The sequence below is a fragment of the Leopardus geoffroyi genome, chromosome A1 (assembly GCF_018350155.1).
Source record: "Leopardus geoffroyi isolate Oge1 chromosome A1, O.geoffroyi_Oge1_pat1.0, whole genome shotgun sequence".
NCBI lineage: Eukaryota > Metazoa > Chordata > Mammalia > Carnivora > Felidae > Leopardus > Leopardus geoffroyi.
In genome coordinates, this window is record NC_059326.1 from 16,477,747 (window position 1) to 16,503,418 (window position 25,672).

Genomic DNA, 25,672 nt, shown 5'->3' on the forward strand with positions numbered 1-25,672 from the left:
ATGATACTAAAATTGCTTCACAAGTAAGCCTGTATCTCCAAATCAAACAAATCTATCTACTTCCCCTAGGAAAATCTAGATACCAAGGAATTATACCAGGAATGGCATAATTAGGTTGCACATGAGGGGTGAGGTTCCTGCAAAGTTAAATCCACTCCACTCACTCATGATCTCATTTAAGGGGGGAAAAAACTGTGGATTCAGCTGGTAAATTTGCAATTATGAATTTTTCTTATCTTGCAAAAACCACCCATTCCTTCTGGGTTGGTTTGAGCATTCTCTCAGAAGGCTATATTCTGTAAACTGGCTCTCATAGGCTCCAGGCTCACAGTTTAGAATTATTGTCAAGTGTTTCTAATACATGATTCAAACAACAGTGACTTGGAACACTGATATATCTAGAAGTTAATTGATCTAGAAAATTACTGCAGAAAGAAAAAAATTGTAGTAATGAAAATGAGAGTACTCTTTCTTCCTAACTGCTTGAAAAATTGGTTCTTAAACATTTAAAATTCCATACTACTTAAATCCTCATTTTATTGTGCTTCAGATATTACAGCAATAAAATTTTACTTACCTTGCATCTTACCAGTGAATAAGTAAATATAGTAGGTTGGAAAAGGAGGTATTTTTAAAACAGCTATGAGAAGTTTTAATCATATTTTTTTTTATAATTCCCAATTATATTGACACCTTATCTATTTGGTTAATTATAATTGTTAAATGACTCACTGTTATTCCTTAGTGATTAATTTTTCAAATCACTATAATTAAAGTCAATGAATATATGACTTACTGAGACATCATGTTATTATTTTTAGATTTAATCACAACATTTTTAATGGATTTGAGGGGGGGGGGTAATAAAAATGGCTCCAAAGAAAGCTTTTCACCAAAACTCACATTTGAAAGATCAATTTCAATCTCTCTTATTTTTTTAAATAAGTTCTGAATTTTTAAAATGTTATTTTTGTTAATTTTTTGAGGGACAGAAACAGAGTACGAGTGGGAGAGGGGCTGGGAGTGAGGGACACACAGAATTGGAAGCAGACTCCAGGCCATGAGCTGTCAGCACAGAGCCCAGTGCAGGGCTTGAACCCATGAACCACAAGACAATGAACTGAGCCGAAGTCAGATGCTTAACTGACTGAGCCACCCAGGCGCCCCTCAGTCCTCTCTTATTTTAACATAAACTCACTCTTCATACCAGCACTAACCCTTCACAATGCATTTGCTCAGGGGAATATGTAGTCTCTTCAATGAACATACGTATTTTTAATTAAATTAAATGTAATAAACATAAAATGATCTAATGGTACCAAGGTGGAGGGACTTACTGAGCTCTCTTAATGCTAGGTACTTCTGTGTGTTAACTAATGTTTCCAACTACTTGCTGAGTAAGGACTATAATCCTCCTTTTACGTACGAGCAAGTCAAGACCCTAAAACCTAAAGGATCTGCCTGAGATTATAAAACAGGATTCATATCCAACTCTTTCTCTCTCTTGATTCTCTTCACTATATTTCACTCCTCTGTCCGAAAGCAGAGAATAAGGGCTCCATTTTGTGTCCCTTTACGGTGGAACAGAAATATCTCAATGCTTGGAGTTTTGTTTAATTGTTTGAGGTTTTTTTTCCCCCCACTTGATTTTTAGAAAAAGGCTAAAAGCCCTTTACTCTTGTGGGTTCCAAACATATTTAATGATGATGATGATTATTTGACTTTCATAGTAAGCGTGGTATGCTGAAAGGGAAGAGTAGGGGCATGTGGCTCAAAGGGATTATTTATAATTGGCTGGTCCTCGAGAAGAATAAAATGTCAATGTCACTATGGAAGTTAAATGGTGCATTATTTTATGAGTCAGAATGACCAGTTAGCTTATGCTACATTGTCATATTAACAGTACACCATAGTCTGTCTTTTAAAAATTCTTCCATTTGGGACAGAATTATTCATATCTCTCATGATTGCCATTTGCCAGCTGACTAAACACAATCTATGCTCCATGTTAGATTAGCTTTCAAACTCTCTGCTGTGGAATAATAAGACTCAATTTAATTTTTAGACTTCCAAAGTGCTTGTTAATAAAAATACTTTATATTGGTTACTACTTTACATCATAAAAAGACCTCAAATTGGTTACTACTTTACATATTAGGGGATAAATTTCAGCTTTTTCGTACTAATGGTAGATTTAGACAATATTGTAGACAACCTTTCTGTTGACAGTCTAAATCAGAATAGAAAGTATAATTGATGATTTATCTACTATGTCACACAACAGGGTAATAAGTATTTTTGAGGGAGAACGTCTTTAATACTTTACTGTATTTCTCTCTTGCCCACTTTTCCTCTCAATCTTGTTCTCCCTGAATTTTGATCATTCCTAAGATTACAGTTATGCATATATGTAGGTTCACTTACTGTCAATATCCAAGCTGTAATAAAAAAAAATAGAAAGGGTAATCTCAATTGGTTAACTACCGAGGAAGGTAAATGTGTTCATTCTGTAAGGGGCAGCTCTGAAGACTAGGGCGTAGAGTGTCTTAGCGTACATCTTCCTTTATCAGGCATCAACTGAAGTTCATGGGACTGCAAGAAGGCAAATTACTTGTTCTAAAGCCCAATGAGGAAAACAAAATTAATGCAAGAGTTCAAAGTAGACTTTTCAGGGTATCTATAATCCTGAGGGAGAAGGCAAATGGTTTCTATCTGAAAATTTTAGATTTCTTTTAAGAATAAAGTTCTCTGCCCAGTAGCCAGAGATATACTTATTAGTACCAATATCAACTGAGAAAACGATTCTTTATTTTTAGTCAGCGGGGCATATTTTGGGTTGGATGTATATTTGCATTAACATACTACTGCCAATATCCTATTTCAGACCCTGATTTTCAGATTGCATAATAGGCACTGTTTCTAAAGTCACAAGTTGTATTAGCAAATCTACTGAAATTATTTTTAAAGTTCCTCTACATGCACTGAAGTAGAAAGTCAAAGAGTGAACTGAATTAAATTCTCCTTTGCTCTCTCTGAGTAGGGTTTCCGATGATTGCATTTTTCAAATGAAAAAAAAAAAGTCATGCACTCTAGAGGGTAAATTGCCAATGCTTAATTTCATCTTCGCCGCATATGTTGTGTCATTAACATATATACTTGTTAACAAGAAGGCAGATTATGGCATAATACAGTAATAACCGTATATTATGCTGTTATTATATGTTACCTTATAAAATAACTTTATGCAATTTGAACACCACCAGACTTTAAGAAGCAAGTAAATAAATACTATGATTCTAATTAACAGCCAAGAAAACCAATGTGCGGAATGATTGGGAGATCTGTCCTCTTAGAGAGTGGTGAATGGGGCTGGAAGTCAGCATCTCTATCCCTCAGCCCTGCTCCTTCCCAGCACTTTATAGCTGCTAATGACTTTGTTATTCCTTAGTATTTATTGAGCATCCAAATGAGAAATGACATTATAATATTCAAGATAGACACAGCCTGAGTATAGAGATCTAGAGACTCTTGTAAATTTATCTAACTCATATCCCAAACTAGGATAATTAATGATGTAAATGATTCCCATTCAAATTGTTGTAGTGCCTATAACTGGGAAGCATATAGTTATCTTTCATGACTCCTGAGTTCCAGCACTGATATTTCCTGCTTTTGTGATCTGGAACATGTCAGTTTTACCTTTTTATTCCTTCATTTCTCCATCTATAAAGGGGGATAACAATAGCACCTACCTTCACACAAAACTCTTACCACAGTTCTGGGCATAGTGACAGGCTTGATGAATATTGTCTAGCATTATTACTGTTTTTATAATTATTATTTTTATTTTCACATCATCATTCAGACTTTCTCAAAGTTCATTGCCAGCTGTGAACCTGGCATAGGTACACATGGGTATGTACTATGGGTACATACTGGGAACGTCTTTCCCTCTTTTGTAAAATGAAGTGATTGGGTTAGATAATCTCCAAGATCTCTCAAAGTTATAAAATCTGATATTCTTTTTAGTAGAGCTCTAAAACAAATTTCTTCAACTGAAGTACTCCAGGCTTAACTGTTGAACTAATCAGTAATGTTTAGGAAAATTTTTTTTTTCCCAAAGAAGGGAAAAATATAATAAACATATTAGTGAACCTGGGAGGCTCTCATATATTAAATATCACGTAATCATTAGTATTTAAGGACATTAATTTAAATCTCCTGAAACCCAGTTTGGCACAGTAGAGTTCAATACCTAACATACAATATACAACCACAGGCATTTTCTAACTTTCCACTTCCTCTAAGTCAGTGGTTCTTACAGTGCTGTCTCCAGACCAGCAGCATTACTATCACCTGAGTACTTGTTGGAAATATAAGTTCCAGGGTCTCATTCCAGACCTGCTGGATCAGAGACTCTTGGGGTGGGATCCAGCAGTCTGTGTTTTATTAAACCCTTCCACTGATTCTAATGATGCTGAATACTGAGAACCACTTTGTAAGTGAAGAATGGAAGAGAAAGCTCTGTTTCTGATAAACGTTTACTGAAGCAGTTGAAAGTGCAATTGAGTGTGGCCTTGAGTCTGGCCTTAGATGACGTCAAAGAGAAAGGTCTGCTAGAAATAATTAAAAGTCAAGTAACCAATCAATTGGCTCAAACGAGGCTAAAAAGTCACTCTCAATTATTCCCTGCAGAGAAGTAAGGTACTCAGAAGGTTAAAGAAAAGTCCAATAAAATTACCAGAGAATATCAGAGTAATTGTAGCAAGGGAGCAGTCTACATGAGAACACATAACGTTCCGTCTTCTTGCTTAGTGTAGAGAACCACACGTTCTCTATGCTGTCTACTAGATGAAAGAAATTAAGTATTACTCTTTTTTAAATTTTTTTTTCAACGTTTATTTATTTTTGGGACAGAGAGAGACAGAGCATGAACGGGGGAAGGGCAGAGAGAGAGGGAGACACAGAATCGGAAACAGGCTCCAGGCTCTGAGCCATCAGCCCAGAGCCCGACGCGGGGCTCGAACTCACAGACCGTGAGATCGTGACCTGGCTGAAGTTGGACGCTTAACCGACTGTGCCACCCAGGCGCCCCAAGTATTACTCTTTATACTTTGTGATAATAAAATAAAAACAAAACATTAGAACTCAATAGCCTGGTTAATGTTGGTCTACATTAAATATGGAAGGAAATATTTAATGATCTGTGTCCATCTATTTATCTAGCACAACTGAAACATCTTCATTAGATGCTGCATTGAGACAATCTTTTAACAGGCTAATAGCCACAAGCATTTAAACAATTTATAAAGGCAAGAAGAGAAAATCAATGTCAGAGCGATAGGAAGAGAGATGACTTTATTTGTCTCAATGTCCTCACTATCATCTGTGTATCAACCCTAGACCACTTTCTTAAGTCCAAAATTTCAAATTGCCTCCTAGATGTCAATTTCAAGAAAACAAAAACCAAAAACCAAGTATATCCAATCAGGTTCCATAGACTATGTCCCATAGTCTCTATCCCAGTGAATGCTGTTAACTTTTCCCAGGTATATATCCTTGAACACCCTTCCTCCTTCTTCTTCAGGCCCTTCTCCTGCCCCCTTATGCCCTCTACCCACTAATAGTTTGTATTTACCAAATCCAGTCAGTAGAATTCATCATTACCTGAGGATTTATTCCTCCTTCATCTTTTCCATTGTGATGATCTTTTTTTCATATCCCCGTGATATTTTCCTGTTTCTTTTCACAACTAGATCTTAAGACTCCAAAGAGCGGGGACAATGTCTGCTCCCTAGCGCCCAGGACAACAACACCAGGCAGAGTAGGCGTATGCAAATTATAAATTGTTCCCTGGTGAATGTACACAAACTAATCTAAAAATCTCATGGCCCCTATGGCTTCAGGACGCCATCACACACTGCATCTTGTTCCAGAGAAAGAAATTAATCTGTGAAAAACTTACAAAAGAAGAATATATTTCCTAATCCACATCTGTCACATTTTAAGTTCTTAAGTAAGTGTTCTAATAATCACATTTGTATAATTTTTATATTATATCCTCTTTCTTGACCCATTTTAGGACAAATTTATCTTTTTTTTTGCCTAGTTGGATACTATTGTTTTCAATAGTATTAACATTTGGCTTTAGTGACCTCAAAAGAATTAATGGCAATGTGTTCCAGAGTCTTCGGGGGATAACCATGAGACTAGAAATTAGACAGATTATAATGATACACAAAATGGCTTACAACAATCATAAGAATCATCTAAGCAATTACAATTTATAAGAGAAAGGATTCCTGTCAAGGACATATTTGCTGCATACAACACACTGATTTATGGAGGCTGTTATTCCAAAAGATGTTGGCTGTACCTAAGAGATGTAGTATCTAAGTAAATCACAGATAAACAGCCAAGCTCTAAAGGGATTTACTATCCCCAACCCCCCAGCCTGGACAACATCTTTTGCGTGCTACATTGTATACATTTTATGTTCTCACACCCTCACTTTCATTGTACAATGTACCAGGAACTCTAGGGGTAGGTTGGATTTGCTCTTTCAAAATTACAAAGTTCAAACAAAAAGATACAATTTTTTTGTTTATTCTCAGTGCCTTCACCCAGGAGGAATTCTAGAATGTACAAATAGAAAAGGAAAATTCTTGGCCAGCAAACAGATACAAGAGAAATCTTCCAGAAACACATGGCCTGGGATATTTCTGACTCCTGGCACACTGCAAACCTTTACTGCCTTTTGTTAATAATCAGGGTTCAGATCAAGTGCCTGGAAGGAGCCAGGACCTACTTGTGAGACTAGTTTAGCTCAGAAGTTGAATATCTTCCAACAAACACTCTCATAATAGCAGATATCTTCTCCAGACACCAAATTACTCTGGCCAGAACAAATGTCATTTGCTAAAGAGACATTGAAATGTATGGCCAGTGTTCTCTAAAAAACAGCACTAAGGTTATTTAGTAATAAATGTAAAGAATGCATTTAAGGATAATTTTGTTCAATAGATTTGTTACAATTTCCAATGATCCAAAAAAAAAAAAAAGTTAAACCATTAAAAAAAAAAAAAAAAAAAAAGATCCACCCACCGTCGTGACACCTCTCTTATGGTCGCCTATATAGACCAAAAACAAGAGGGTGTACAATGTAAGGCCATTGTTATTAGAAACGATAGGCTATGATTGCAGAAGGAATTTCAAAATCACAGGGTGACTGAAGAAGTAGCACAGATGAAAACAGACTTCTACTCACTCCTAGTTGTGTCCTGCACTCTCTTAGTGGTAAAAACCTGGGATATAACATATGTTTTTAGGTGTTACCATTACCTGCCCACTTCTGTCCAGGTGAAAGGACAGACAAAAGGAGAGATGAAACAAGTGAATTTTCTACCAGTAAAATGTTAGTAGTATGATGGAAAGGGAACACACAAACAATTGGATATGAAACAGACAACAAAAAGCCAGTAACCCAACAAGCCGAGAAGTATTGTCCTTGTGGAGTGTGGCTTTATGAAGCTTAGGTTCAGCCGAGGGGAAGTGGTGGGCATGCATAAAAACGGACCATAGAACACAGCGAGACCTTTTTCCAGCCATGAAGTTTTCTGCAAATAATGGCGAGCATCCTGATAAAAGTCCTTCAGGAGAGCAGAAATAACAGTAGCCACAGCAGAACTTGCTTTTAAAAGAATGTAACATCTCCTAACAGTCTATCATTGGCAGAGCTTGTGCATTATCCAATACGGCAGAACTCGCTAGAGTGTAATAACACACGTTTTAAGATTTTACTTTAAAAGACACATTTTGAGTCACTACAGTTTGTGCAATGTCTTTGCAATTAGTCTATTAGACTTGATGCAGGGAAGTGAAGAGTTCAGTGTGAGAGGAAAAAGGATCAAACAGACAATTCAGATACAGGGCAGTCACAAAGGGAAGAATCTAGACAGAGAAAAGCATATTTCTTATTTGTTTCTGTCCATGATTTCTTCACTTCCTTAGCTGTTCAAACAAACAAACAAACAAACAAACAAACAAACAAAACAAAACCCAAACAACAAAAAAATAGGAAGATAGGGAAAAAACACCCCACAAATTGTATGTAGAATTGTGTGCCTTTTTAGTTTATTTTCTACTGATGACACTAAGATATAGCTACACTTTGGCATTGGTAAATTTAATACAGTTAAGCCTATAGTCAGAGTTTAGTTATTTTCTAACAATCCTTTTTTTTTTTAATTTGCCTCAATTTAAAAGAATCCACTAGAGTTTGCTAATGAACAATATCAAAATTAAGTGATAGAATTCACTTTTGCAGTAAGATGCAGAGTCCCAGAATAGGCAAACAAATTAAACAGGAAAAGAGCAAAAAGAATTCAGCTGGTTGCTGTAGAGTGTTGAAAAATGAAAGAGGAAAAATAGCCACACACACAGAGTGAGCCCCAACAGCATTCTAGGCTGAGCATTACATAGAAATGTATCCAGTGTAAGGGAAGCCAACACAGGCCATTTTGTTTTGCTTTTGTTCTCACTCGAGGTCTGATTTGCCAAGCAGGGGGTGCAGGTGCTGGTGACTGTTGGTGGGTAGTAAGTGTGTATCTACCAGTAATTGTCTATCACAATAGTTCTGACTTCAATTCTTGTAATTCTTAAAATCTGGGGAGAATTTTAACATCCACAGAAACCTTCTGCTAGTAAAATACACGCAAAAAAATGGTGCTTTTGCACATACCTGTTTTTCTCCACTGGGCTTTTTGTGATTCAGTAACAGCTCAACAGCTCCAACAACTTCTTTCCTAATAGCGTGTAATAGAGCATCTCCAACATAGACATTAAAGCTTAAAAGTAGTTCGATGAGCTCCAAGTTCTCATTTTCAATTGCAATGAGGAGAGCAGTTCTTCCAAGAGGATCAATGCAATTAATATTGATTTTAAAATAAATTTCAGCTTCCTCCAGGGATTTCTTGACACTTGCATAATCTCCCTTTTCCACAGCATTTAAGTAGGCTTTTTCTGATGGTGAGAGTTCGGATTCCGCTCGGACTATCCTTAGAGGGATGCGATCTCTGTAGGGGGCATTCACGTTTCTTTTGTAATAGAACTGAGCCATGTTTCATGCCATGCTATTTCCTTGTCTCTGAAAGTGCAAACAGAACCCCAAAAAACACAAGGATTAGTGCTAATACCCTTTTTAATCAGTATGTGTCACACTTAACAACTAACTATAATGCCAATAACAACAATTATACCATCATTCTGTAATCGATTTTTTTCTCCTTAAACAATGGAAATAGGCTTAATAATTATTCAGTTATCCAGAAATGCAAGCTACAAAGTCCTAGTCTAAAAGGAATAAAAAATTGGAAAAGTTACTTTAAAAGTGGCATCTGTCAGAGGAGGTACCTGTAATTTTTGGAAATTATTTACAAAATCTATCGTAAATATATACAGTTTTTAACAGAGAACCCTGAAACTTAAAGGTTGTATCTTTGAGGTCCTAAAAAGGAACCAGGGATATTCAAATGTATCATTCACTATCGATTTTGCTAAACATATAGATGCTATTGAAATTATGAAATATCACTATCTTAGTAAAATGCTTTTCATTTGTAATGTATCTATTCTTTTTTTTAATTTTTTTTTTCAACGTTTATTTATTTTTGGGACAGAGAGAGACAGAGCATGAACGGGGGAGGGGCAGAGAGAGAGGGAGACACAGAATCGGAAACAGGCTCCAGGCTCTGAGCCATCAACCCAGAGCCCGACGCGGGGCTCGAACTCACGGGGCCGCGAGATCGTGACCTGGCTGAAGCCGGACGCTTAACCGACTGCGCCACCCAGGCGCCCCTATTCTTAATGTCATTAAGTACTGACATCAAAGTTAATATGAATTGATGATATCAATATCAATGAAATATCATACTGAGCCTGATGAGTATAACTGTTTATCCCCTTTGTAAGTGAATTCACTTGAGGGGGAATGAATGTGTATTGATGACATTAATGATCAAGGTGAGTATGAGCAATTTCCCAAACGAAGAATTTAGAAATGTTCATGTAGAGAAAGTTTATTATGAAAATGCTATTTTCTTAATTCTATTACCTTGATATCATGAAACAATAAACCACAAGACAGAAATATTTTCATTATATAATGTATTATTTGGAAGTTATAGTAAAGATACAGTTGAAGATGAAGGAATTATTTTAAATAAATAAAAGATCATCTTAAGATAGATTAACAAGAACGAAGTCACTAGCAATTATATTGATTTAGTATTATCCTACTGATACAAACTTGCAGAAAAATCTATTATGTTTTTAAAAATTTTTTATTGCTATTAGCTCCTGATTTCATATTTATGATCTGAACTATTTTATTATTCTATGTCATTTATATTCAACCTACATGTTTATTTACATACATTTACTATTAAATTAAAATTAATGGGGGATTCTGGGTACCTGAACATGCATAGTCATCTTAATTGATCTTTTTAGACCTAATCATTTTATGAGTAAATTAACCTGATTTGAATAATACTTTAAAGGTAGATTAAACATGTATTGAATGAGCAAATGTGATTACATTTAATGGAATGTTTTCAATTTGGGAAATTATGCATCATTTGCATGCTACCTCAATTTAATAGGAATTTCCGTTATCAAGTAGTTAAGTTTCACTTTTTGATGTTTCAGATTATTAATCACAATTTCTCAAATATTGAGGTTCAGCATATAATACGCACAACTTTTATTTCCTAATTTGTTCCTTTCTGACATTAGGTTTAGAATCTTATTAAGGCCCTTTCATAGATGAAGCAAATGTAAGAATCTCATAAGCCAGAATATTTTTCTCAAATATTTCACATTTTATTAGCCTTGGTGTTTTAAATGTATAATGACCAACTACACAGCATAATATACACTCATTTCTGCAATTTCAGACAGGGGGTATTGTGAGTTCTTTAAATGGTAATGTTAATTTTTCAGAGGAAAATTTTCAACTCTATTACTTTTAGGTGTGCAAATTATAATCAAGCTTCAAGCTTGGTATTTGGAGGTCCTCCAGTATTTGGAGATGTTTTAACTCACTAGAATCATGGGATAGAATTTATAAATTTATATTATGGGATAACAAGGACAATTTAATATTCTAGCATAAATAAAACTACAATAAATCAAGATTATTACGATCCTACATATCTCATTATAACTTTCTGATCCCAAATGCCAGCACTTCCCTCCCAATCCATGTTAGCATCAGTAAGAGTGTGTGGAATCAATGTCAATGGTTTCCACATTGTAATTTTACCAGGACTACAACATAAATGCTTCATAATGATAATAAGTGGCACTAATATTCCATTTCAATGCTCACTTTGTTTATTTGCTCACTTTGTTCTTACTCCAGACTCTTGGAAAAATACATAAACATTCCTTTTTAGAACTGAATTCAAGCTTTGCCACCAATAGTTGTTTTGCTTAAGACTAATGTTTCAAAGTAACTTACCGAAAGTACAGGTTAAAAGAAGATATGAAAATACACACACACACACACACACACACACACACACTTTGCAGAACTTTGTCTGAATTGTTACTTAGTCAAGATTAAAAATCACCCTAGAGAATGGAATATTTTTATTTTATTTTATTGCATTTACTCTATTTTATTAGTGATGATATCAAATAATTAGATAGTGGAGGGGCCTGGGTGGCTTAACAGCGAATGACTCTTGATTTGGACTCAGGTCATCTCAAGGTTTGTGTGATCAAACCCTGCATCAGGCTCTGTGCTGACAGCATAGAGCTTGTTTGGGATTCTCTCTCTCTGCCTCTTTCTTTGTATCTCTCAAAATAAATAAATAAACATTACCAAAAAGAATTAGATCGTAAATAGCATTTGACTTCTCGCTTTTAAAGCACAGGATGGGGTGTGTTGGTGGTTTGGTGGTGAGCATAACTACCTCCCAAAGCTCAGGATGTCAGTGACAATGAAGAGACTGGTGAACAACAGAGAAGGTACTGGAGAAATTGGGGGAGAGGAGAACAGATAATGAGAAATTAGATTTATTAAAATCTATTTCATTTAATCCAGATAATTGCCATAAATGTAAACTCCGTAAGGACGGGTTAAGACATGATACTGCCCTGAAAGGAAGACATATTCTAGTGAATGAACACTGTGTTCAAAATGTGAACTAGGTATGAGACGTTACATTCGGTTACCTGTTTCTCCATCCATAAAGGGGGGCAAACAACACTATCAAAGGAATGAGTAAGAAGAATCAGTGTCAGTGCTGAAAAAGATCTATTAACAGTATTGTCGTCTTTTAGTTTCTTGGGTTTGAAACAAATATAAGACCTCACATTGAGAAAGACAGATGGAATTTAAATATATTCAAATTTTAAATACATTCAATAAATGAAATTTAATGATTTACAATGAATTGCAAAACACACACACATAAAACAATTCTGGTTAAGACTTTAGAAGAGTGAGGAAGATTATATAACTTTTCATTACGTAGACTTTAGACAAGTCTTGGATTATTTGAGTTGCAGGGATACTAATAAAAGGACAAAAACCAAGTTTAACTTTTGGAAACTGTGATAGACGGATGTAACAGTGAGTGTAAGGTGCTGATAAGGCTGATGGAGTTCCTGAATTGACACACTTATCAGCAACTATGGAATTGCTACTGGATAAAAGTCTGTAAAAGAACAAGAGGCTCAGTACAGCAAAGATCCTGACCTAAAGCATGTGAATCAATGCCTGTTCCTGGTCTTGAACTTTCGGAACGAACTTTCTGGAAAGGAGACGTTTTCCCCCATGAAATCACAGAACTGAACGGATTCTTTGATTTCAATGCCCCCTGTAGAACACACAATCCAGAAGTGAAATGAATGTTTCATTGTTATGTTTCAAAGACTCAGAAGAGAGATGGGAAGTGATGGGGAAAAAACCCTCAAATTCTGCAATGTGAATTTTTAATTAACTGAAATTTTATTTTCTGTAAATGCGTTGGGAATTAAAACCATCAAAAAGGTAGATCGTCATCAATCCCAAGAGAAATTAAAAAAAAAAATTGTCACTAGATATGAGAACCACAATTACCTAAGCAACATAATGATATACAGAAAAAGAAAAGTTCCAATATTTACATGGATCAGAAAGCATATTCCCTAGAGGATGGACTTAGTTGCTGGGTGGAAAGAACAGTGCGCTTCCAAACAACACAAGGGAAAGAAAATATGCAGAATACAGAAATCTCTACTCTTGAGCAGAAATCATTAAAGTTAAAAGAAAAGTTCCATATATATATATATATATATATATATATATATATACACACATATATATATATAAATTATATCTTTAAATTATATATATGTATATATACATATATACACATAAATATGCATAATATATATATATATATATATATATATATATATAGTTTTTTATTCCCTAAGTTACTGTCAAAGCATTCATGTTTACAGGTTGACTTCATCACACCATGAGAAATCTGACTCCCATTTTTTGTTAGGGTACTACTACATATATTTAAGTTGCTTTTGTACTTTTTCTGGACTCTGGTATGAAATAACATTTTCTCAGATAATTTACTGACATTTGATCCAATTCAGATTTTTATTTTTGGCTATTGGTATAGTACATTATCTCTATAATCTTTGATATAATACACACTCCACATAAACACCAAATGCTCTAATCTTTGGTACCACTTTGAATTCCAGACCTGTTCCTACTGTCTTCAGGCAAGATACCACGTGAACATTTCAGTAGCTGTAAGTCTTGTACCAAAAGTGCCACATAATTCACTGAAATGTTTTGTGACTTAGCCTGACCAAAACCCAAGTGACTCTTGTTTTGATGTTGTAAAAGCACACTGACTACCAAATTCTTCTGAAAGGTTTTAAGGATATTTCTGTAAATTTCAAGAAGTTCATGCTATATTACCTTATGAAAAGAAAAACACTTTACTAACTAAATATTACAACATCCTAAGATTTTAAAGGAGGAAGTTGGGATTATGCTTATGTTTAAAATGGAAGCCCCTTATGATTTAACAAGTACCAAACTTAAAACTAAACCCTAAATATTCCTATTTAAAAACAAAACAAAACAAAACAATACCTAGGAGAATGCATTTGCAGGGCAAAAAAAGAAAGTTATTTATCTTGATTTTTATCTCATGGGATTTAGAAAACATGTTTTAGAAAGTATATATAGCTGTCAGAGTTTGAATTTCCACCCTGAGAGTTAGAATGTGCATTGATATATTCCTGTTTTTCCCTCCAATTTCAGAGGAAAGGATGCTCTCTCTCTCTTTGCTCAGGCTGCGAATCCCGCTGCCTGAGGAGTTTTCAGTCATTGCCACTTCTCTAAAACTTACATCAGCCCCTTCCTTCTTTCAGACCTTAAACTTTTCTCTGCATGCTGAACTCAGATATATACAGGTACCTAATTTTCAGAAAGGTATTTTTTAAAGTAGGTGTAAATGTTTTCTCTGTATTTATTTGTTAATTTTTTTCATTTTATTTATTTGAGAGAGAGAGAGAGAGAGAGAGAGAGAGAGCACAAGTGGGGGAGAGGAGCAGAGGGAGAGAGAGAGGGAATCCCAGACAGGCTCCACACTCAGCGTGGAGTCTAATACGGGACTCGATCGGACAACCCTGGGATCATGACCTGAGCCGAAATCAAGGATGCTTGACAGACTGAACCAAGAGGCGCCCCTTTCACATAGTTATTTTAAAATTCTAATTATCTTTGCCAATTATCTCTCTCTCATCTCTGATTTTCTGTATTTTATAAAGTTTAACCTTATCTCTGATTTACTCATTTACTCTCTCTAAGATAGTACTTATTGCCATCATGGAATAAATATTTTCCTTAAAGTCAATCATGTCCTGCTAATTGCCAGATTCATTTTGATGCTTTTCAGGCCACATGATACTTGGCTTTCCAGCAGCCTTTCTAAATAAGATGTGCCTCCCCTTGAGTTGTCTGATGCTCTTCTGTAATGTTCTACCTTCTGCCTACACGTGATCTCTCTCCGTAGTCCCCCAGCTTGTTTTCCTTCCATCTAAAGCCTAAATGTTGTTAATACCAGGGTTCTGCCCATGGCTCTTTTCTCCATTTGTCACTCTCATTAGCAATTTTCATCTGTTACTCATTATTCAAAATGTTCCATAAAACCCATATATGTTTTTAAAGTATGCTGTTATGTTTTCAGTATGTTCTAAAATCCATGTTCCCAGGCCATACCTCCCTAAAGTTCTAGACACATGCTGTCCAGTATGGTAGCCAGTAGTCACATGTGACTATTTAAATGTAAAGTAACTAACATTAAATCATATTAAGGATCATTTCTTAAATCTTACTGGCCATATTTTAACTGCAGTATAGCATTTCCTGTGTGTAATGCTGACTGACTTTATCTCCTCATTATTATTGGCTACACCAATATCCTTCCAGATCATCTCACTGATATTATTCTTGCATCCTCTCTAGCCACCACAATCTCAGATACCTAATCATGCTAAAATGTAAATCTGATCAAGTCACTCTCTTACTTATAACTCATAAATGACTGATAATCATTCACAGGAAAACATACTAACTTATTACAGAATATTGGACTCTCATGATCTGGTTTCTAAATGCCTTCTTGTATGTATTTCCCAAGACTGCTCTTGGAAAACCGTATTTCACATTGACAAACTACTTGGCTACTAAAGCTCTAGGCATTTTCTCATACTGTTCTTTACAACAGGAATACCTTTCCTTCCCTTGAGCGTCTGGTAACTCCTGCCAAGTTTTAAAAACTCCTGTGAAGTATCATAGCCTTGAGGATTTTTCTTCCCTTCCTCCTAAAGAGGGGTTATATGGTGTTTTTTATGGGTCTTTATAAACTCTGTGGACCTCTTAGATTTAGAACTTTTCTTATTTACTGTATAGAAGACATCCATATGTCAAACATTGGCAGTACCATGGTGAATGAAAGCCAAAATCTTTGTACTCATAGAGCTTATGATCCATGGAAGAGGATCCACAGAAATTTAAAAAAGCAAAGTTGCAAACTGAATAATTACAATTTTGTTAAGGTTATAATGGAAATAAATGGTGAGAGGCTTTGGAGAAGCACGGCACAGGGGAAGAAGAGATGGAGAGTTGCATGAGGTAGGGTGGTCAAGGGTGGCCTCTCTGTGACATGAAAGATGATAAAATGCTAGCTAGACAAAATGTGAACAGTGCAGAGAAAACCATTACGTTAAAAGGATCTGAAAGTGAGAAGACGGCGAGGCAGGAGGAACATTTTAGTGTGTGGAAGAGGCCAGCTTGACTGGAGTATAGTGAGTAAAGGAGAGAATGGAGGAGGTGACTCTGCAGCCCACAGTGTGGGGTATGAATTTTGGAAAGCATTCTAAGCATAATAAGTTACTGAAGGGCTTTGAGCTGGGGAGTGACTTGATCCAATTTCTGTTTTTAAAGGTCACTCTGGCTGCTAATTGATTTGGAATTGTGCAAGAGTGGAAACTAAAAGATCATCTGCTAGTAAACCAAGTGAGTACCATCAAGAGTCTCTATCAGGAAAGAGTATATATTAACCTCTATGATTAAGAATGTGAAACTCTCGGACTCTGATCGTGGTATAATGCTGATGGGGAATTAAGTGTCTGCCCATATTTTATTGAGTTTACTCATATTATTACATTATTGAATATATTTTGAGTAATGTTACTCTAGCCGTCTTTCCCATATCTATATTTTTTTCCCATAATTTTGTAGAATTTGAAGTTTTTCAGGAATACACCTGCCATTTGGTAACAGGGTTGCGTATATACATATTGCTGTTACTACATCAGAAACATTTGTACTTCTTTCATTGTGTCAAAGATGTTGATACTTGGCGTGTTGACAATGAAAGTGTCACATGGTAAAAAAAAGAAGCATTAAGAAGAAATGTGGGGAGAAACTATGCATGTTGCAAATACATAGTATGCACATTTCAACAAAGAAAGACTAACCTAGTTTCAAAAATGACTTATTCAGCAGCAAAATGCATTCAAAGTACCCCACCACACTCAGATCCTGTAATCCATAGCTGACCTTTAGTTTCTGAAATTGTGTGTGTATGTGTGTGTACGCGTGTGTGTGTGTGTGTGTGTGTGTGTGTGTGCGCGCGCACATGTGCATCTATGTACTGTCAGGGTGGTAATTGTTGTCTTTAGCCCAAGACAAAAAGAAATGTATCTTTTAGTGATAGCAAAAATAATATAAAATGCTTAAATTTGGATGCACATATAACATTTTTGATAAATATATGACCCCTTTATTTTAAAAAATACCACTTACATTACTTCAAGAGGTAAGAAAGGATACTGTGTGGCTTAGGGGTTACTGTTGGTAGTGGCTGTGGTGGGATGTGTGTGTATGTGTGTGGGGGGGGGGGAGAAAGAGAGAGAGAGAGGTAATTGAACTTGTATTGAAAGTTATTGTTGTAGTAATATATCAATAGGGAAGCATGACAGATCAGTGCAGGAAATAGAAAAATAATCAATAATGTTGACACAACTGGTTAGAAGTTTTGGAAATAATTATTTTGGAACACCATGAACATAGATTCTAAATGAATTTAAAAGTGAAATATTGAAACAAATGAAATTTCAATGGCGAAGAGTTTTCTAAGCAAAAAGCATTCAAGAAATGACTATGAGAAAGACTTATGCATACAAAGAATTAAAAAAACTTAGTATCCAAACATAATACACAAAATTAAGAGGCAAAACAAGGGAAATTATTCAAAATAAATATGACTGAGAAGAGCTTATTAAATAGAAAAGAAAAACACTAAGATTCAAAGAATAAAAAGACCAGCCTCCTCAGAGAAAAAGAAATCCAAGTGGAAAATATCATTTGAAAATGCATTCTACTTTTCTGACCTCTAAAATGGAGAAGTTTACCAGCACGATAAAAGATATCGGCTGCAAAATGTGATCAGATTAAATACAAAAGAATATCCAATACCAGAAAGGATTCGGTGAAAATACTTCTCTTATAAGTTGCTGGTGATAGTTTAAACTGAAAAGGAATTGGAAATATGTGTGTCCATCTTTGGAAGGGTTCAAGCCCTTCACCCTAGGAGTATCTCTTCCAGGAATTCACCCTGGAGTTATATTTTACAAGGCAGGCAATAGTTACAAGGCAGACATGAATAAGTATTTTTATTTATGCACACAAAAGAAAAATAACTGTTATCTATTGTTGGAAACAACTGGAGAGACTCAAAAGTCAATAATTGTCAGCTAGTTCAATTAAAAGCTGAATATTCATACAATAAAAAATGTGTAGCTATTAAAATAACATGTTTTAAAGGTTAATGTCACACAAAATAATCATATTATGATAAGTGCTAATCATGGATGACATTTTCAACACAAGATTAGCATCTGCAACAATGATAAAACTTATAAGAAGGAGATAACTATACTCACAATTAAGAAAGGTTACCTATGTGGGGTCGGGGGGATGCCTGGGTGGCTCGGTTGGTTAAGTGTCTGACTCCTGATTTCAGCTCAGGTCATGATCTCATGGTTTGTGAGTTCAAGCCCTATCTTGGGAACTGTGCTGACAGTGTGGAGTCTGTTTGGGATTCTCACTCTCCCTCTCTCTCTGCCCCTCGCCAATCATGATCTCTCTCAAAATAAACAAATAAACTTGAAAGAAAGAAAGAAAGAAAGAAAGAAAGAAAGAAAGAAAGAAAGGAAGGAAGAAAAAAGAGAAAAAGAGAGAAAGAAAGGTTACCTATGGGTAATAGGTGGTTTTTGTTCTGATTTACATTTGCTAGGTTTTTAATAAAGATGATACAATGATTTTAGTTTTTGAAACAGTCAAAGCAGAATACAATGTTCCTCTTTATTGATTTTTATAATATGCCAGAGAATATTGTTTTAACATTACCATGGGAGCTCTTAGCATCTGGGGGGATAAAAGTAGATGCCCCTGTAACCTCTGAAATATACACACACGCGCACACACACACACACACATGCACACACACACACACACACACATATATATATATATATATATATATATATATAAATAATTTATGGCATATAATTTATGATATACAAAATTATGATATATAATATATATATCATATATATATATATACATATATATATGTATGGGGTGCCTGGGTGGTGGTATATATATATACCTGCGTGGTTATATATATATATATACACACACACACACACACACATATATATATATATATATGTATATATATATATATGTATATATATATATGTATATATATATGTATATATATATATATGTATATATATATATATGTATATATATATGTATATATATATATACATATATATATACACACACATACATTTATATATATTTTTATATATTTTTACATATTTATATATTTATATATTTTTATATATTTATATATTTATATGCTTATATATATATATACTTATATATATACTTATATATTTATATATATATGGTGGTATATTTATATACCTGGGTGTGTGTGTGTATATATATATATATATAATTTTTGTGTGTTTAGAGGCTGAATCCACAAATGTTTCCAAATCCATTGTTTTCTATATTCCTAAAACAACCTGTCCTTTTCCTATAAAAAGGAAAGGATAGGCTTTTTTCCCCCCATTTCCAGTTACTGGAGATAGCATGGTGAGGCTATTATCAAGGTTCCAACTTGTAAATCCTGAAGCTAATTTATTTTTATTAGTCCACTGCAGTTTCAGGCAAAGAATCACCTTCGGTGAAGCAGTGTCCTCTCTACCTGAGTGCACAGTCTTTAAAGGAAAATACATGAAGTGGGTGGGAGTGACAGAGGACAATCTGATCAATTGTTTCAATCCTAAAGACAAATTAGTTCACTAGGGTGCATCAGTGTCACATCTTCCTGATGACAGCTGGAAATCTTTACTCCTTCATGTGTTGGTTCAAGTACTCAAAGATTTATTACGGCTTCTTCTGTAGCAGATCAAGACTATTTTGCAGGCTGAGGATATAAAGTGAAATAAAACACAGTCCCCGATGGGTGAATTTTTTGTGGTATGCAAATTATGTCTCAATAGAGCATTTAAAATAACAGCAAGAAATCCCAGACCTCAGGGAGAATGCTGTTAGGTGGAGAAGGAGCATTGTCCATAACTGATAGTAAATACCATATGGTAATCCATACATTATAGATTTATATACTGTTTCCTTGGGATTTACAAGAGAAAGCCATTAGTTGTAGGCGTGCCATGGAGGGTGTAAAAATGGTTGCAAGAGGAGATGGACTTTTACCTAAATATCTGAGTAGTTATTTCCCTAGTGACTATATAGAAGCAGAGAATTCTGGGAAGAGGAGGCAAAGCGTTTAAAGGAATGGAGATGAAAAAAAGCTCCTCATTCTGTACTAGTCTCCACTCCTAGAATAAGTGGCCATACTTTTACACAATGGCTTTCCTGTTATGTCTTTTAGAATTTGTTATCCCAATTTTGTTCTAAATCATTTAGTGACCCTTATTGTTTCCTACTAAACACTGTTCCTGTTAGTGATTATATAAATTTGGGCATGTGAAAGAATGATAGAAAGTCACAGAAAAAGATAATTAAGTTTCTGTGGCTCAGAAAAGTTTAAAAACTTCTGCCAGTTCACACTGCCAGTAAGTATTGCATCCAGAAGATGCATCAAAGGGATGAGCAATAAAAATACTAATGGTTTCAATGGGAAATCAGAGCCAGACTTGGCTCTCATTCTTCTATCTCACATTCCCAATCAACTTTTGGTCCAGGCAGGGAGGAGCCAGAGTTCTACTAGGGCTGCTTCTGAATGAAGCTGGTCCCTTCATGTCCCTAGGGACTTTGTTCTTGCCTTGTTGTTTAGATCTCCACAGATTAAGATTTTACTGGAAACCCCAGTCCCTTGAAACAACAAAACAGTAACGCAACAGAAACAACAGCACTTACTGAACACAGTATGTACCAAGCACCGTCCTTTTACATATATGAACTCAATTAATTCTTGGGAAAACCCCCTGCAGTAAACATTACTAGTGCCCCTTGGGATGGATATTGGGACCAAATAACATGATAAAATCACAAGGGCTTGATACATGTGTTCCTGATCCTATACTCATTTTTCCTTATCCTGTGTTACACGTTTTGCCTTTACTCTGTTACTGAATGTCCATTCAGTTTCTCACCAACTGGGTTTTTATCATGCGCCTCAATTCTCTACTGATTGAATTACCCGTGTAGTAAGTGGATCTCATAATTCTGAACCTCAGTTTCTTCATTACTATTACTTCCAGAAAGTTCTTTTGAGTCCTTACCAACACTACTGGACCTTCCTTAAATGCTAGCCAGTCTCTCAGATCTTATGTTTCTTTGCAAATTGAGTCTTAGCTGTGATATTGATCTGTACTCAAGGTAATGAAATCCTATTTGTCATACCTCCATTGGCTCTTCACCTGCTAAGGAATATTTCCAGGTTCATAGATTCATAGATCCCTAATCTCTTCCTTCCCGCTTTCTCGTCTCTGCCTCTCAGCTAACCTGGTTCAGTTCACCATGGATGCAACCAAGAAAAGGTAGCATTATTTAGTCCTTTGCTCATTGTTAGAAGGTGCAGGAGGGTCAAAAATGTATCCTCCACCCTGAGAAGGTACTTTAATATAGAAAATCAAAGCAAACTACCTCATACCTTTTACACAGAGTTTTATTCAGGGTAACTTACCTACAGGGGCAATGGGTGAACGGAACATCCAGGGCCCTGTGTACCTAGGGTGGGTATTCCCCACCCCTAGTCTCCCCCAAGTCCAGACCTTAATCCCCAGCTTTTATGGAGTGAGGAACGTGATGGTGAGGTCACAAGGTTGTTATCTAAAGTGGGGCCCTCTGTGCACCAGTGTGGAGAACAAGATGGAGGGCCAAAGATGGAATCAGTGTTAATAGCACTGCTACATTCATGTGAGATGTAGCAATGGTAAATAACTGAGGGTTTCACTCTCAATGTTAAATTCAGCCCAGAAGGTTAAAGCTCAGTAGGATTGTGCAGCATGCTAACTCTTACTTCCTTCACTATATGGAGAGTAGTTCAGATTGAGTATTTAACGTTCTAAAAGCACTCTACAGTTAACAGTAAAGTAGAAGGTGTAAATATTGTAAAATGCAATCTCTTCCTTTTGTCTTGAACTTTAAAATCTTTTACTCAATCTTTTCATGTCCTTAGAATTAACTGAGTTTATTTCTACACTGAACTCAAACATCAGTTATGCAAATCAAAGGCAAATTAGGTTTTTTTTAAACTAGATTGCTTAGAATACTCTTCATAAAGGTTCATTATGCACAAGGAATTTAGCATCTCTTAAATACCTCCAACAAGTATAGTAATTACCATAGCAACTTAAAAGATTAAATTTATTTGGCAAAGCAGTTTTTCCAGGTTATTTGGTTATTGTCCAAATTTGTGATAGATTTGCTGTCCAGAGAATTTTTTTATTCTGTGCAGTTATTAATCCTATGACATTATAATCATTTTAATGATATAAAGCTGTATTATGATTTCTAAATACTCATCCTAGAAGTTTATTTCTTTAGTATATTGGAATACTTAAGACTACACTTAAAACTGCTTTCTTTTTTAACATTTATTTATTTTGGTGGGGGAGGGGCAGAAAGAGAGGGAGAGAGAGAATCCCAAGCAGGCTCAGTGCTGTCGGCACACAGCCAGACACAGGGCTTGATCCCATGAACTGTGAGATCGTGACCTGACTGCTTAACTGACTGAGTCACCCAGGCACCCCTTAAAGGTGCTTTTATTAGCAGGCATGTTAACAATTTCTTTTAAATTCAATTAGCTCTATGCTTTGGATGTTGAACAGATATGATAGGATTATTTACATAAATGGCACAGCTTATTTTCTATCAAGTCTTCATTTAGCTTTCACTAAATAAAACAAGTTTTCTTTAAGTCAGTTCTCCTGTTATTCCAAAGGTTGGCATAAACTAATCGCAAGTATTGATTAAGAAATGAGAACAAGCTATCAACTATTTCATCAAATCCCCCATTCCACTCTGGCTCCATTACAAACAGCTCTTGGGGCGCCTGGGTGGCTCAGTCAGTTAAGCATCTGACTTCAGCTCAGTCATGATCTCAGGTTCATGAGTTCAAGCCCCGCATCAGGCTGTATGCTGACAGCTCAGAGCCTGGAGCCTGCTTCTGACTCTCTATCTCCTTCTCTCTCTGCCCCTCCCCTGCCCATACTCTGTCTCTCTCTGTCTCTCAAAAATAAATAAAACATTAGAAAAACAAAAGTAAAAAAAAAAAAAAAGAAAAAAAGAAAAGAAAAACAAACAGCTCTTAAATCTCTGCTAATTTTTTTTTTAATTTTTTTTTTCAACGTTTATTTATTTTTGGGACAGAGACAGACAGAGCATGAACGGGGGAGGGGCAGAGAGAGAGGGAGACACAGAATCGGAAACAGGCTCCAGGCTCTGAGCCATCAGCCCAGAGCCTGACGCGGGGCTCGAACTCACGGACCACGAGATCGTGACCTGGCTGAAGTCGGACGCTTAACCGACTGCGCCACCCAGGCGCCCCAAATCTCTGCTAATTTTTTCTGCTTCTTGGGGAAGCAGAAATTTGAGGAAAATTGAGATCTACTCTGATTCTGATAAATATGATCCCACACCCCTTCTGGTAAAACAGTTAGTTTTGTAAGCAGTTGCTGATTTATTAAACTTACCATGAAAGTGAAGATGGGGGGTAGATATTTTAGATGTGAATTTTCCATTTTCCACTCCAAATTAGAATTCAAAAGTGTCATGATATAAAAACTTTGTAGGCTCTCTGTATGCACTGGTGGAACATTTAGATGAGAAGTGAAAAAATATTTCCATCAATCAAATATTTTTGCCTACATAGTATCAGAAATTGGAATATCTATAAATATTTGCTTTTCTTACTTTGAGCCAGATGTTTGACACATTACAGTTACAGCTCTCTGCCGCTGAAACCTTCTGTCACTTAATCTCAGATTGGCCACTTCTCCCAGAGACTTAGTCTCTTTATCAGTCGAGGCAGAGAATGACGCCCATGCAGGGTTGTTAGTATACAAATGTAGTACGATGTAAAAAAAGCGTCTGATACACAGGTATTGATGGTGATTATATTTAGTTTCACTGAATTTTCACCTGGAAAATTGCTAGATGTGAGCTCATGAAAAAAAAATTGTCCTTTTTTTTTTTTTGTTTAAATTGAGCTTAAATTTTCCTAAATTAAGACAAAGGTAAATGGCACATTTATTCCATGAGATACATAATAGAAATGCAATGATCTGTCTATAGTCTTATTTTTTAATGCAAGAAATATTTATTAATTTTATAAAATTAGTTCTCAGACTAGTAGAGAGATATTGATTAGCTAGGTTCAGAGTTTACAAGAGAACCAATTTCTAATAATCTACCATCATCCCATGCATTTAATATTTACCTGTCAGCTTCAGTTTTATAAGGTTGGGAAAGAATAACTGTGTCTCATAAAATTAATGAGGATATGAATGAATTACTTTTACTTGAGGTATTCTCCAAGATGCAACATACTTAGATAGGTAGATAGGTTTAAGAGCTGTTAAGATAAAATATATACATTTATAAACAAATTAATTTTTACCAATTATTTAATTTTTAATAAAAATGGAACTAACAGAACACCAAATAAGAGTAATTTTCATACTATGAATCAGTGTAAATGAGAAAGTTATGATACAATATTTGATACTTTAAACTTTGTGGCATAAATTAATATGAATTTCATAAATCTATATTTTGAATAAATAGTCCCACAAGAAGAGTATTTCTCTTCTATATAAAGGCTTGATTTTTGTAAGCTAAAAATCAGTCAAATCTTTTAAAGAAAATAAAATTTTCAATATTTCAAATTTATGAAGAGTAATCTACTAATAAATCATATATACAATAGTAAGCAATTGATTTCACACACTGCAACTGATCAAGCATTTTACCATCTTTCTTTTGACAGGAAATATTTGGAAGAACATTTGTCTAAGCTTAAAGTCAGTCCAAATCTTATCTGTGCTGTAAGGAGGGAATATGCTCCAAATGTAAACATATTTATTGTTACTACGGAATATAACAAAATTTTTTCTAAAACTGTTTTTACTAGATAAGGAAGATACCTCCATAATGGCAAATATTTTAAAAATTGGGTGTTCTCCCTTTAGCAGAAGATCTATGTAAGCTACCTTGAAAGATAGTATAAAACTGTTCACAAAACAGCCAGAATAAATGAAAAGATCATAGTAGATAGATATTCCACTACATCATCCTTCATTCCACTCTAGTTGAACGACAACTGGGAACCATAGTTGTGCAGATCGTTTACACTGGATTTGTAAGACATTCACTTACATTTATAAAATTAAAGTATGGCTTAATTATAGCCTCTGGTCAGTTAAGAAAAAGAAGACATGAATCTTTTATTCCAATATCCCATTATTGAATACAATAATAAAGTCAGATACTTAGAACAATTAGTTATTTATTCTCTCATTTATTCATCCATGG

At 35.2% G+C, this 25,672-nt stretch overlaps 1 protein-coding gene across 5 annotated transcripts in view; it reads right to left on the reverse strand.

Annotated features, from left to right (window-relative positions):
• TRPC4 (transient receptor potential cation channel subfamily C member 4) overlaps positions 1-25,672 on the reverse strand; it is a 200,141-nt gene that overhangs the window by 133,249 nt on the left and 41,220 nt on the right. For 4 of the 5 annotated variants that reach the window (XM_045474781.1, XM_045474773.1, XM_045474753.1 and 1 more), the window contains exon 2: positions 8,741-9,145. In XM_045474781.1, coding sequence (XP_045330737.1) covers positions 8,741-9,118 — 378 coding nt within the window. In that variant the 5' untranslated portion in view covers positions 9,119-9,145. Of the gene's footprint in view, positions 1-8,740; positions 9,146-23,832; positions 23,946-24,052; positions 24,283-25,672 lie in introns of those variants that run through there. The other variant, XM_045474763.1, reaches the window with a different exon arrangement.